The sequence below is a fragment of the Trichoderma evansii genome (assembly GCF_050947405.1).
Source record: "Trichoderma evansii strain SZMC 28006 chromosome Unknown GGI43scaffold_28, whole genome shotgun sequence".
NCBI lineage: Eukaryota > Fungi > Ascomycota > Sordariomycetes > Hypocreales > Hypocreaceae > Trichoderma > Trichoderma evansii.
The window spans coordinates 291,815-303,019 of NW_028145178.1; the positions used below are offsets into that span (position 1 = coordinate 291,815).

General features: G+C 46.7%; 4 protein-coding genes and 1 non-coding gene across 5 annotated transcripts; 3 read left to right on the top strand and 2 right to left on the bottom strand.

The window, feature by feature from the left end:
- Positions 1-275: 275 nt before the first annotated feature.
- On the top strand, positions 276-1,601 carry GGI43DRAFT_226601 (uncharacterized protein). The gene has a single exon (XM_083200447.1). The coding sequence runs from the start codon at positions 652-654 to the stop codon at positions 1,231-1,233; it is 582 nt and encodes a 193-aa protein (XP_083056226.1). The 5' UTR covers positions 276-651; the 3' UTR covers positions 1,234-1,601.
- Positions 1,602-2,471: 870 nt separating this feature from the next.
- Positions 2,472-3,891, top strand: GGI43DRAFT_226599 (carbohydrate-binding family 9-like protein). The gene has a single exon (XM_083200446.1). The coding sequence runs from the start codon at positions 2,597-2,599 to the stop codon at positions 3,278-3,280; it is 684 nt and encodes a 227-aa protein (XP_083056227.1). The 5' UTR covers positions 2,472-2,596; the 3' UTR covers positions 3,281-3,891.
- A 2,530-nt stretch (positions 3,892-6,421) lies between these two features.
- Positions 6,422-7,720, top strand: GGI43DRAFT_430874 (glycoside hydrolase family 18 protein; the record flags this gene model as incomplete). Its single annotated transcript, XM_083209335.1, has 3 exons — positions 6,422-6,620; positions 6,691-7,158; positions 7,213-7,720. The coding sequence occupies 3 exons, from the start codon at positions 6,422-6,424 to the stop codon at positions 7,521-7,523; spliced, it is 978 nt and encodes a 325-aa protein (XP_083056228.1). The 3' UTR covers positions 7,524-7,720.
- Positions 7,721-8,014: 294 nt separating this feature from the next.
- GGI43DRAFT_226700 (uncharacterized protein) lies at positions 8,015-9,658 on the bottom strand. Its single transcript, XM_083200449.1, has 2 exons — positions 8,495-9,658; positions 8,015-8,407 (listed from the first exon to the last, which is right to left on the bottom strand). Exons 1-2 carry the CDS (start codon positions 8,986-8,988, stop codon positions 8,026-8,028), a joined length of 876 nt encoding a protein of 291 aa, XP_083056229.1. The 5' UTR covers positions 8,989-9,658; the 3' UTR covers positions 8,015-8,025.
- A 1,264-nt stretch (positions 9,659-10,922) lies between these two features.
- Positions 10,923-11,022, bottom strand: GGI43DRAFT_t200. The gene has a single exon. It is a non-coding gene; the product is annotated as a tRNA-Ser (tRNA).
- Positions 11,023-11,205: the final 183 nt, after the last annotated feature.

Here is an 11,205-nt window from a genome sequence, read left to right on the forward strand (position 1 = left end):
GGGCGCCAAGTACCAAATGCTCTTGGAGTTCCTGTGGTTCGCTGCTGGTCTCAACATGGGCTGGAGAAACTTCTCTATGCATTTGTTTTTCTTTCTCGACTTTCCTTTCCCACCTCAATTTGTTTTCTCAAAACAAACAATCCTTACTATTACCAACTGATTGTTCCTCACTTGGCAAGTGATGCCTGGGTCTCTGTTTCGTCTTAAGAATCGTACTTCTTAGTTTTCTCAACACTAAGTTCTTTATTCACAGGTATTTATTTCACTTGACTGTTTTTCTCAGAGACTCACCTCCTTCACAGATTCTTGCTACACCTCTCCCAAAAGAAGCCGTCCTCAGTATCAGAGTTGCGCTTGACCTCTCTCGACTGATTTTCCTGCCGTTTCATCTTAGGAATCACGATTCTTAGTTCTTTCGAGACTAAGATTGTCACTTATTATCGACCCAACCTTTTTCGACCGGTTTTCTACCGGTTTTCTACCGCTATAAAGTTGAAATCGGGCTGCTTAGTTTTTTTTTTTTTTTTTTTGAGGCTAAGATCGTATTCATTATATATTTAGCCCCATTATTTTCTTCGGAGACTCAAATCTTTCCAATACTCTTCATACACCTCTCTGCCCTTCTGCCTCGCTGGCTTCAGTCTCTCAACAATGAACTTCCCCTCTGAAATGGTCCACCCGTACCTCGACATGTTTCGGGCCCTGGACCGGACAATAGCACACTACTGGTCACACCAACAGCTACACCATATCCAACGGCTGGTTATTACTGGGCGGATCACTGTGTCCGACGGCGTGACTCTCCATATCAATGACAGAGGATTTGTTACATCGACGGATAGTGGCGCTCTCCCGAATAGCCTGCTCCAGCAGCGAGCTCCATTGACAATTTCTGGATTGCAGGAAAGATTGCTGTACTTGGAGAATCTACAGGGTCCTTTGTCCATATTTAAGGAAGAGATCGAAGACCTATCCCTTGTGGCAGACTTAATATTGATAACTCTGGCACAGGCGCCAGCAATGCGATGCACTGCCTGGAAAAGATTTCATGTGACCCTCTTCACTGCCCCTCCTGCCGAGACAACAAGAACCAGGCTTTTGAGCCTCCTTCGCCCTGCCCTTGAAAAGAGGAAACCCTCTGGGAAAGACTTCAGACGATTGAACAGTCGATGTCGTTGGAGTTGCTGGCAAGGCTGGGAGCGGAAGACTTTCTACTTCCCATCCGAGATTTAACAGGATTGCAAGATGATGAAAGGGATCCGATACAGATAATTGCCACGGCATACCCCGAGATGTCAGATGCTCTGATTGCCATGAGAAATATACTTGCTCGACTGGAAGGTACCCTTATTAACGATCCTTGGAATGGTGAGACAAACCAGCGAAGAGTGCGAAGGGTTATTTGGGGGGGTTTTCATGGAACTCTGGTGATGTGAGCTTTTTTTTTAGTGGCGTATATTTTTGCGGCATGATATTTATTGTTGTTCTTTCTTTCGCTTCTTGCTTTTCTTTGATGGGACGCTCGGCAATGATGGTATGAGATAATTCCTTAGTACAGGACAGCGATATTTGCTTTCGCTGGAATTCTAATATTTGAGCAGAAATTTGCAGATCTTTCTTTCTTTTTATTCTTCCTCCGCGTGAAGTTTTTTTTCGTGGTTAATTCTGTCATTGTTAGGGACTCTTCGTTATTTTGGACGGGATGACTACTTTTTGGAAAGCTGGGGACACACAGTTCTCTGTGTCGCCCGTGTTTATTAAGAAGCCAGTCACCACCTTGAGACTCTCCACTTCTTTAGTTACTACATAAGTTTTCCGAGACGCGACTTCTTTGTCGCACTCAATCTTTGTTGCATCCTAGATGAATACAAAATACAAAATACACGCCACCGCTCGCACTGTTAATAAGCCAAATTCGTGGGGTAAATAAGGTGCTAGCAGTGTCAATTACACTTTAAACGTTGCGCTACTACGGTATTCGGACGCTTGACAGCCACGAAATACGGGGTACGAGTTACGTCGTACGAATACTACCATACATGTAGCTAAACAATCGTCCCGTGAAAAGTGGTCGATTAATATAGGAAATGAGGCTGGGGATCCTCAGTCCCTTGTCTCGGCCACGCGGAAGTCGGCATCCGATTGGCTGAGCTGGGCATTCCCAAGGATTCAATTCCACCACAGCTGGGTCGGGATCAATTCCTTCCACACGCGAAGCTGCGCGGTGAGTTGTTAGTAGTGCGATACAGCTGCAAGTGGCCGAAACTAGCTTCTGGATAGCGGTAAACAAGCGGCCGAGAACAATCGCATTGGTCCTTTTGAGATGCCTAGCCGGGCTAAACGCCATCTTTGTAACGTCACATTCACTGCACCATTAGGAAGCTTGAATCTGCACGCGCAGGCCCAGGGTTTGCCGCAAACATTGTTCTGCGGGAACAGACGTCGAGATATAAACGTAGGCCTCCCCCAGTTTCCAGGAAATAGGAAACAGAGAGAGTAGGTTTCACCGGACGAAGAGACCCAGGGCGAACAGTACAGGAGCCAGGAAACCAGCACCTCATCTCACCAGACACAACGCAAGACAAGCCTGTACAAGATGCATAACCTTTTCACTCTCACGGCTGCCGCGGCTGGCCTCTTCGCAACAGCCTCGGCCACCAAAGTTCCCAGCGTCAACGTGCCCTCTTGTCCTCGCGTGGGCAGCATCAGCTACAGCAAGTCGGTCCCTGATCTGACTCCCTTCCCACGCACGCAAGTCGATCTCTGCTACACAGACACTAGCCTCGAGCTTACATTCACCGCATACGACGAGGTCAACTACTTCTTCAACGCGTCGCAGGGCACCAACGATGACATCTGGGAATACGAGGTCATGGAAGCCTTCCTCTACAAAGGCACAGACGATCCATCTACGTACGTGGAATACGAAATTTCACCGAATAATGTGACATACCAGGCCTTTGTCTACAACCCCTCAAAGAATCGCACGGCTGGCGCGCCCTTTGATCACTTCTTCGTCACGGATCCTGCGACTGATGGCTTCAGCGCAACAACTGTGCTTAACAAGCCTGCCAAGACGTGGAAAAGCAGCGTCACTATTCCTCTGGCCATCTTCAATGTAGACAACTGCAAGGCCAAGGGCACGCAGTGGAGGATGAATTTCTTTAGGACTGTCGTAACTCCGCAAGAGTATCCAAACCAGCAACTCGGCGCTTGGAGTCCGCCAGATGAGGCGAGCTTCCACATCACCAAGTATTTTGGCAATGTGAACTTCGTGTAAGCCCTGGGATAGGGCACAGGTACATGAGCATGAATATGAATAGATGTCGCGTACCATAATGAACATCGCTTGCTGTCCATATTTTTTTCCTCTTCCAGTGACTTGCTTCTTTTCATATATATATTCCATCAAATTCTGGGAAGCCATTGACGTGGTTGGAGTTGCATCGTGATCAATTGCGCGGCATCTTGATTGGCACTACTATATGTCAGTATCCCATATTAAATGTATTTTCGGCAAAGTCCGCATGCGCACTAAGGGAAAACAGGAAAATTAAAGACCACAAAGTGAAAATACGTAAAGGACGAACGAGGTTACAAATTATAAAAGAATCCAGTCGTGGTAGAGGTAATAGAAGTAGTAGAAGTAGTAGAAGTAGTAGAAGTAGTAGAGGTAGTAGAGGTAGTAGAAGTAGTATGAAAAGTAGAGATGTTAGAGATAGTAGGGATAGTAGAGATAATAGAAATAGCAAAGGTAACTGAGGTGGTAGAGATGGTAGAAGCAGTAGAAACGGTATGATAACAGTGTGCGTAATAGCAGATTTGGGTTATAAGATTCCCCAGTCTTTGGCTCCCCGCTTGACACTTTCTGAGGTTTGCATTGTAATTGGCATATAATACTTACTTTTTTTCTTGAGTGCTCCTTTTTGTAAATTTAGGATCGTATCAGTGTTGCATCCTCGACTCGGCGCTTTCAGTTTTCCCGCGTGGAAAGGCACGCCATCAGGCAGACATTATGGACAACCTGAGGCTAATGGAGGCCACAATTAAAAATCGCAAAAAGAGGAGACGAAAGAATAAGATAAGATGAAAACAATGCTCGTAGCAGCTATTAATGAAGGATATCGTTCTGCTTACGAAACCCGCGTCTGGTGAAACTGGAAAGCTGCCACCTTTTTGAGCTGAAACGGGGCTCTTCTTATTGCAATTATAAGCCGCGAATGCGAAACATCCGGCGATATATTCGGCAACAGATGGCATGTGATTTCCAAAAGATCGTCCCTTCAATCGGGTGTTTGCATCGCATTGTTGCACGTCCGTAGTTCAGCATAGCGTGGTAAACAGAGATGTAACCGTCCAATAATGGCGATCTTTTCTCAGTATGGGAGCTTTTATGCCAGATGAAGGCTTACTGATGTTGTCTCCTCTTTGCAGTAGATGCCTTTCGCGTTTTCTCGATGCGTTCGGCCCTACTGCGAGTGATCAACAGCAACGCAGGAACTATTCTGCCAAGAATGCGACTGGCCATGTGGAGATGTCGTTTGCAAAAAACTGCTTGGATTCATAAATAGCTGCGGAGTCGCCTTCTCAGTTTATCCGGCAAGGCTAGTAATTGTAAGCAGTGAGATCTATTATTAACTACTAGTGTTTGCTGTAGCGAGTGAGGCGAGCTAGATGAGATACGAACAGCCGCGATGCTTACAACCAGAGACAGCCTGAGGCGGGGCGTTGACGCAAATCCTCACCAAAAGAAGTTTAAAAAAAAACCCGCGAGACTACGGTGCCGCCAGGTCCCTGAATCTGGCTCGAGCGTCTTGCGACTTGCCTATTTAGATGATGCGAATAAACAGTTGTCCCAGCCCGGTTGTATGTACATGATGTGCGCTCATCAGCACGATCTAAGCCGATTAGTGGTATTGAACGTTGCCATTGTTTCTTATGGTTCAAACGGACGTGACGACTTACATGCAGCCAGCCTCACATGCGGGTATACGGCACTTTCACATGGCTTGGCTATGCCCATGCTTCCCACTCTACAGTTTATTGCAAGAGTATTTGTTACATGTACGCGTAAGTCACTGCTTTCACGTAGACATTCATTCTGTCAAAGTGCGCTTAAGGCAGCCGCCTATCCGGACATGCTGGTTACATGTCTGCAGGCAATGCTCCGTAGTCTGTACATCGCAATATTCCCGCCTTACAACCTACCTATTTCAGCAGCTCCCTTTGCCTTTAGTTGGCTCTGGTTGAAACAGAACCGCTGGGATTTCAGAATCCTTGCCCGTAGCGTAGTTTCATCCTGGTACTAACCATGTGAGGTGGATCATGAACTTTGTCATGGGCGCATAGGCTAGATGGGATCGCAGATCTTAACCCTCCGTAACAGGTGCCACCTTCTTAGCCGTGCAGCTCAGTACTAGATTAGGCAGCCGCTTCAAGATGTGTGGATCGAACGGGTGAAAGCCTAACAGTGGGATACTACTACGTGTAAGAAGAAAAACTACAATGGTGTCATCCGGATGAAGACGTTGAATATGTAAGCGGGCCTATGAGGAGTGGTTTTGCATTGATAGATGGCTCATAGTCTACAAATAGTTATCATAGCTAGTATTAGGATAACAGTGAATTGTATCTATTAGGTGACAAAGTGAGCACGTTTAGCAGTATATCCTTTAACAATTAGCAGCTATAAAGGTCAGACTGCAAGCGCCTACTCTAAAAATTAGCCTCCGACGTAGCCTCGCACATGTCTGCGGTTACTGTTGATCATTTCTTCACTGCAAGTAGCGCCCTGAAAACCCCTTCCATAATAAGCAGTGTCAGATGGAAACGATGATCACAGCTCGAAACGGACTCTGTATTATCGGACGACAAGTCTTTCAGGAACGTAGCATCTATCAACGTGGGGATCATGTCCACTTTCACCTAGCAATTGGTAGTAATGAAGCTACCAGGTAGCCGCGATGCACTGCGCGGAACTGTTGGCTGTATGTGTCGAAGCGTGAGGTCTCTTCTGAACGTTGTAACCAAGGCTAGTCTTACGTTCTTGGAAACAAACGTGGAGCATACACGGCATACCCGTCTGTCTATTGTTACATTACAGTCATCGCAGTAGTATATGCAGTTTTCGGTACTTAGAATCACCTGGCAAACGATTACGGTAGGCACCGATTTTACCATAGATAGTGAAATATCTGAAACATAAATATGGCTTCATCTTCCTCTTCTCCCATTCCTTTTGCTTCACTCCTCACTCACCAACGAGACCTTCAGTCTACAGTCCTTTCTTACAACAAAGATCCTTGACGGATCCCTTTCATTCCCTTTCTACTTTACAGTACATACAGTCCTTTTTGACGCCTTCATTCGAGCTTATACTCTTCGACCTAAGTCACTTGTATATAGCCAAAAAAAACTCAAGATGCTTTATACTGCTGCTCTGACCGGCGTCATGGCCACTGCTGCCCTTGCTGCTCCTTACCGCCGACAGGCTACTGGCCAAAACGTTGTCTACTGGGGCCAGAACGGCGGTGGGACTATTGAAAATAACGATCTTTCTACTTACTGCACTGCTGAAGCTGGCATCGACATTGTCGTCCTTGCTTTCCTTTATGAGTATGGTTAGTTTCATCCCCGTTGTGCCTTTGTAAATTGCAATCCTGTGTACTACTCTTACTAACCATTTTGTAGGCAATGGAAATACTATTCCTTCAGGAACTATCGGTCAGAGCTGCTCCATTGATACCTCCGGAAACCCTTCAAACTGTGATGCCCTTGCCTCGGCCATTGCTACCTGCAAGTCCAATGGAGTCAAGGTTGTATTGTCTCTCGGCGGCGCCGTTGGAGCCTACTCTCTCTCTTCTCAGCAGGAGGCCGAGACAATTGGCCAGAACCTCTGGGACGCATACGGTGCCGGCAATGGAACCGTCCCCAGACCCTTTGGCACAACTTCCGTCAGTGGATTCGATTTAGATATCGAAGCTAGTAGCGGCAACCAGTATTACCAGTATTTGATTGCCAAGCTTCGTTCAAACTTCAACGGCGGCGACTACGTCATCACCGGTGCTCCTCAGTGCCCTATTCCAGAGCCTAACATGCAGCAAATCATCACCACTTCTCAGTTTGACTATCTTTGGGTCCAGTTCTATAACAACCCATGTAAGTAGAACTCCATACTGTTATACTAAGAGATATTAACCGTGAATACCGTAGCTTGTTCTGTTGGAACCAGCTCTCCAAACTTCCTAGATTGGGTTTCCAACGTTGCCAACACTCCCTCTGCCAATGCCAAGATATTCCTTGGTGTACCTGCAAGCCCTCTCGCTGCAACAGGCACCGAATCTGGCGCCCAATACTACCTCGAGCCTTCTGCTCTCAACACTCTCGTCGGCCAGTTCTCATCCAACCCTGCGTTTGGCGGTATCATGATGTGGGCTGCGGGTTTCTCCGATGCCAACGTCAACAACGGATGCACTTACGCTCAAGAGGCCAAGAAGATCCTTACCTCTGGCCAGATCTGCTAAATATCGAGACAATAAGCCTCGAATTCGCTCTCACGAAGCATGAAGAACAACCCCATCCTTTTGGAACGTTCACTTTCTTTTTCTGCATCCTCTTCTTTCATTATCTTTTCTCTTCTCTTACTTACTGTTTATATTTGCCTTTTTGGACTGATGTACTTACTTTTGCACTCGCTGGTAGAGGATATACATAGATGCTCACATGTATATACATAGGTAGCTGATGAGCTAGATGACATGCCATTCGGCACATTGGACAAAAATGACATTTGCATATAACATTACGTTGACCTTTAAAGTGAAAAATGATTTTTTTGACTATATAAAATTAAATCGCAGTTTAGGAGAGTTATGAAGTTGGTTGCAGAGCCGAGTTGGTTTGCATATTCTGCGACTTCACAGACCAATCTAGTAGATGCATACATAGGTATCGATAAGAACATTGAAGGCAAGCGCCGCATCAATGACAGCATTAAACATTAGAATTCTATTTTTATTACTCCTGTTATTGTAAAATCGCAAAATACCACCCAGGTTTCGGCAGATATGTCGTTCCCAAGTCTCCCTTCAGCCAACATCTATGCTCGCTTCCCGCATCTCCCGGGATGATACCCCATCCACAGCCTGTACAACCCGGAAAAGTAACACAGCTGGCTATGCAATCCTCCATATCTATTGTATATGAATTGGCCAATTCGACTGCCTGACCCGCACCGCTGTAGTCTCTTCCGCAAACAAGCAAAAAAGTCTTTTCTGAGCCGGGGACGGCGTATTTTGTATTGTTGGATTGGGGACAGCCAAGCAGATTAGATGGAAGAGACTCAGTTGGAGAAGCAGTCTTTGTACTCGACGTCGAAGTTGATGTGTGAGCAGAACTTGTCGTGGGGCTATAAAGAGTCAATGTTAGTGCATGGCATTGGCTCAATAGACTGGATAGTCATGAACAGGCCATTGGAAATCCCATCCTAGCATACCTTGGTTGAACAGCTGCCTTGTGAGATTGCGTGAGCCCAACGCCGACGCCTACACCAACTCCAACCGCCACTAATAACCCGATAGCTGCCATGATAAGCCAAAACAACCGGGTAGTCACTCCACAGATAGTACCTCGTGGTATCGGCGCTGGAGGTGCGACACGGTCATACTGGTAATCGTAGAATTCTCCTGCTTTATGGAGAATGTTGGTGGTGCTCGACACATCGACATTGGTATCTCTTGTCGTTGGAGGAGGTGGAGGCGTCCCTTCGCGATAAAATGTCCGGGCGTTTTGGTCAATCGATCTGCCCCGGTCTGGAGACATCGGAGCCCCGTCTGGAGTTGCACGGATCAGATTTCGTCTGCCGCTGTCACTATTGTGATACAGGACGCTTTGGCTGCTTGTACTGATGGTAGCTGAACGTCCACGCTGTGCACCGCTGAAATCGCCTCCATTTCTCTCGGCCTCGCTGTGATGAGGCTGAATCCCCATTTAACGTCTCTAGTAAAGTGTTTCGCGTAGGGCGCGCTGGAGTCGTCTTAAGCAATTTCCCAGGATTTTTTTTTTTTTAACTCCTTGTTCTCTCCTCTAGCGCCAAACCCCCGAACGCGTCGTTGACGTCAAATGTGTCGCCGCTCAGATAAATCTTGAGACAGAGCCTCAACTCAGCAAGCCCGAGTTTGCAAGCGGCAGAGAGCTCCTTAATTTAAATGGCAATGCGCTATGTCATCATCTCTCGCATCTTTACATTGATTGTCCTTCTTCAGCGCCATCACGTGGCGTCACCCCTGCCAGGTTCATGCAGACATTCAATAGTGCGACGCTTTGGGAGCCGTTATTCATACTAGCGTTCTAAGCAGCTCATGTCGCTGCGGTTGAGGGCGGGCCGCTAGACGTAGCCCATACTAATTCGCTTCCCAATATCCTAGTCTTGTCATTTTGCTTTGGCCGCGATGTTACCAGTGGTTTTGCTGTAGCTTGAGAACATGGTAGCAGCCCTTGTTGACATATCCATTGTTACCACAGATGTGGTTGACCGTAGCCGAAAGTAGTAGCGCTTGATCCTAGACGGCGATCTCACGATCATCGTAGATTGATAGTGTTTAAACTTTGAGCTCAGTTGTCCACACGTGATTGAGACAAGAGAAAGCTATTCTTCACCGGTCCACGTCAAATTGTGCTCATCTAACATCTCTCCGACGTTGCCTCTTTGGGACAAACTGATCGTCGCCAGAACCGAGTCCAAGCTACCCAGGCGCCGAACGCAATAGCTTATCCACGCCCTTTTGCCGGAATGAAAATCGTGTAGGTCCGTCATCAGCAACATTGGCTATCCGACCAGGGTCATAAACAACAATAGGTTGAAGATATATGTATGGCTCACCTTGGCGAATGAGTGTTGAATCTTGGAGTTGCTGCGATAAAAATTAAACACCGAGCTGTCCCATCAAGACAGTCCCAGGCAAAGCATTCACCGGTAATAGCGCGCGCAGCCGAATGATGATCAACTATCCACCAAGGTTGTAATTGCTTTCCCACACAATAAGTCTGAGATCTTTATGAGATACAAAAATGCTGCGAAATTACTTTCCCTGTTTGCATATGCTCCGCTTTACCGTAGGAAATGAGCTTCTCGCACATACATATGTACTTGTGTTGATTGCGAAAGCATGATTGTCAATGGAGGCTACGCCTCGCGCGTTTCTGAATACATTCGCTACTGCCAACAACCGCGATTGTGGGGTTTTGACCTCTGAATCTTGTGCTGGCTGTATTGTGGATATCGCAAAAGCATATGGCCTTTGATCCGTGATTTTGCGGCGATTTGCGATAGTTTGGCGACATAGCAAAAGTCATCCTTGCTTTGTCAGGCTACGCTGAGCTCCATTTTCGCAAAGATCTGTGCTTGCCTTTCGTTTATTCTTTTTTCGGAATCGGAGTCGTCATTGATGTGGCGATTGCTTAGCTAGCAAGCTATGGCAGCTTCTCCGCGGGAAGACACGGAATTGAGACTATTTCGAGAAGCTGATGAGGCGTTGAGCCTGAGCTGACCAACACGCGCATCAACGTTGATACCGGCATTGGCGGCTGGAAAGTAAGTACATGACAGATGGAGATAGCACTGGGTGTGTTGGTATAGATCTCGTATACCGGATAGTGATTCAGGGCTTGATTGGTTGTGGCGAGCAGGCATGTTGCGCATTGAGCTTGAGCGAGTCGTGTTTGCTGGACGCATCACCGCAGTAAGATATTCATTCCATGTAGTAGGCACATCGGAATTAGGTTCCATGGGGCTCTCGGCGATCAAGCTGCCAGAAGCTGCACACGAAACGACTTTGATGAAAACAAAATAACGGATAAGCACCCTGCGAATGAGCAAAAAAGATCAAGTTAATTTGAAAGAGGAAAAAAAAATCAAAAAACAACGACAGAGGCAGGGTTCGAACCTGCGCACCCGAAGGTATTAGATAGCGAGAATCGCGGTTGATTCAAGTCTAACGCTTTAGACCACTCAGCCACTCTGCCTATTGATGTCTTAGATGCGGGGTAATTTTACCTAAGTACCACTTGCCTCTCAGCAGCGCAATTACCTGCGCCAGCTTCTCTCCTCATTTCCAATACTGCTTGCACTCAGTAATTCTCACTTAGGAAAATTAGTAGTAAATGTCTCTTGTTCGAACTACTTGCGACTAGTTTCACAATTATGCC

Coding starts and splice junctions, on each gene's coding strand:
- GGI43DRAFT_226601 (XM_083200447.1), top strand. CDS start 652: ATGAACTTCCCCTCTGAAATGGTCCACCCGTACCTCGACATGTTTCGG.
- GGI43DRAFT_226700 (XM_083200449.1), bottom strand. CDS start 8,988: ATGGGGATTCAGCCTCATCACAGCGAGGCCGAGAGAAATGGAGGCGAT. Junction 8,408..8,494: donor AAGGCAGCTGTTCAACCAAG/GTATGCTAGGAT, acceptor GACTCTTTATAG/CCCCACGACAAGTTCTGCTC.
- GGI43DRAFT_226599 (XM_083200446.1), top strand. CDS start 2,597: ATGCATAACCTTTTCACTCTCACGGCTGCCGCGGCTGGCCTCTTCGCA.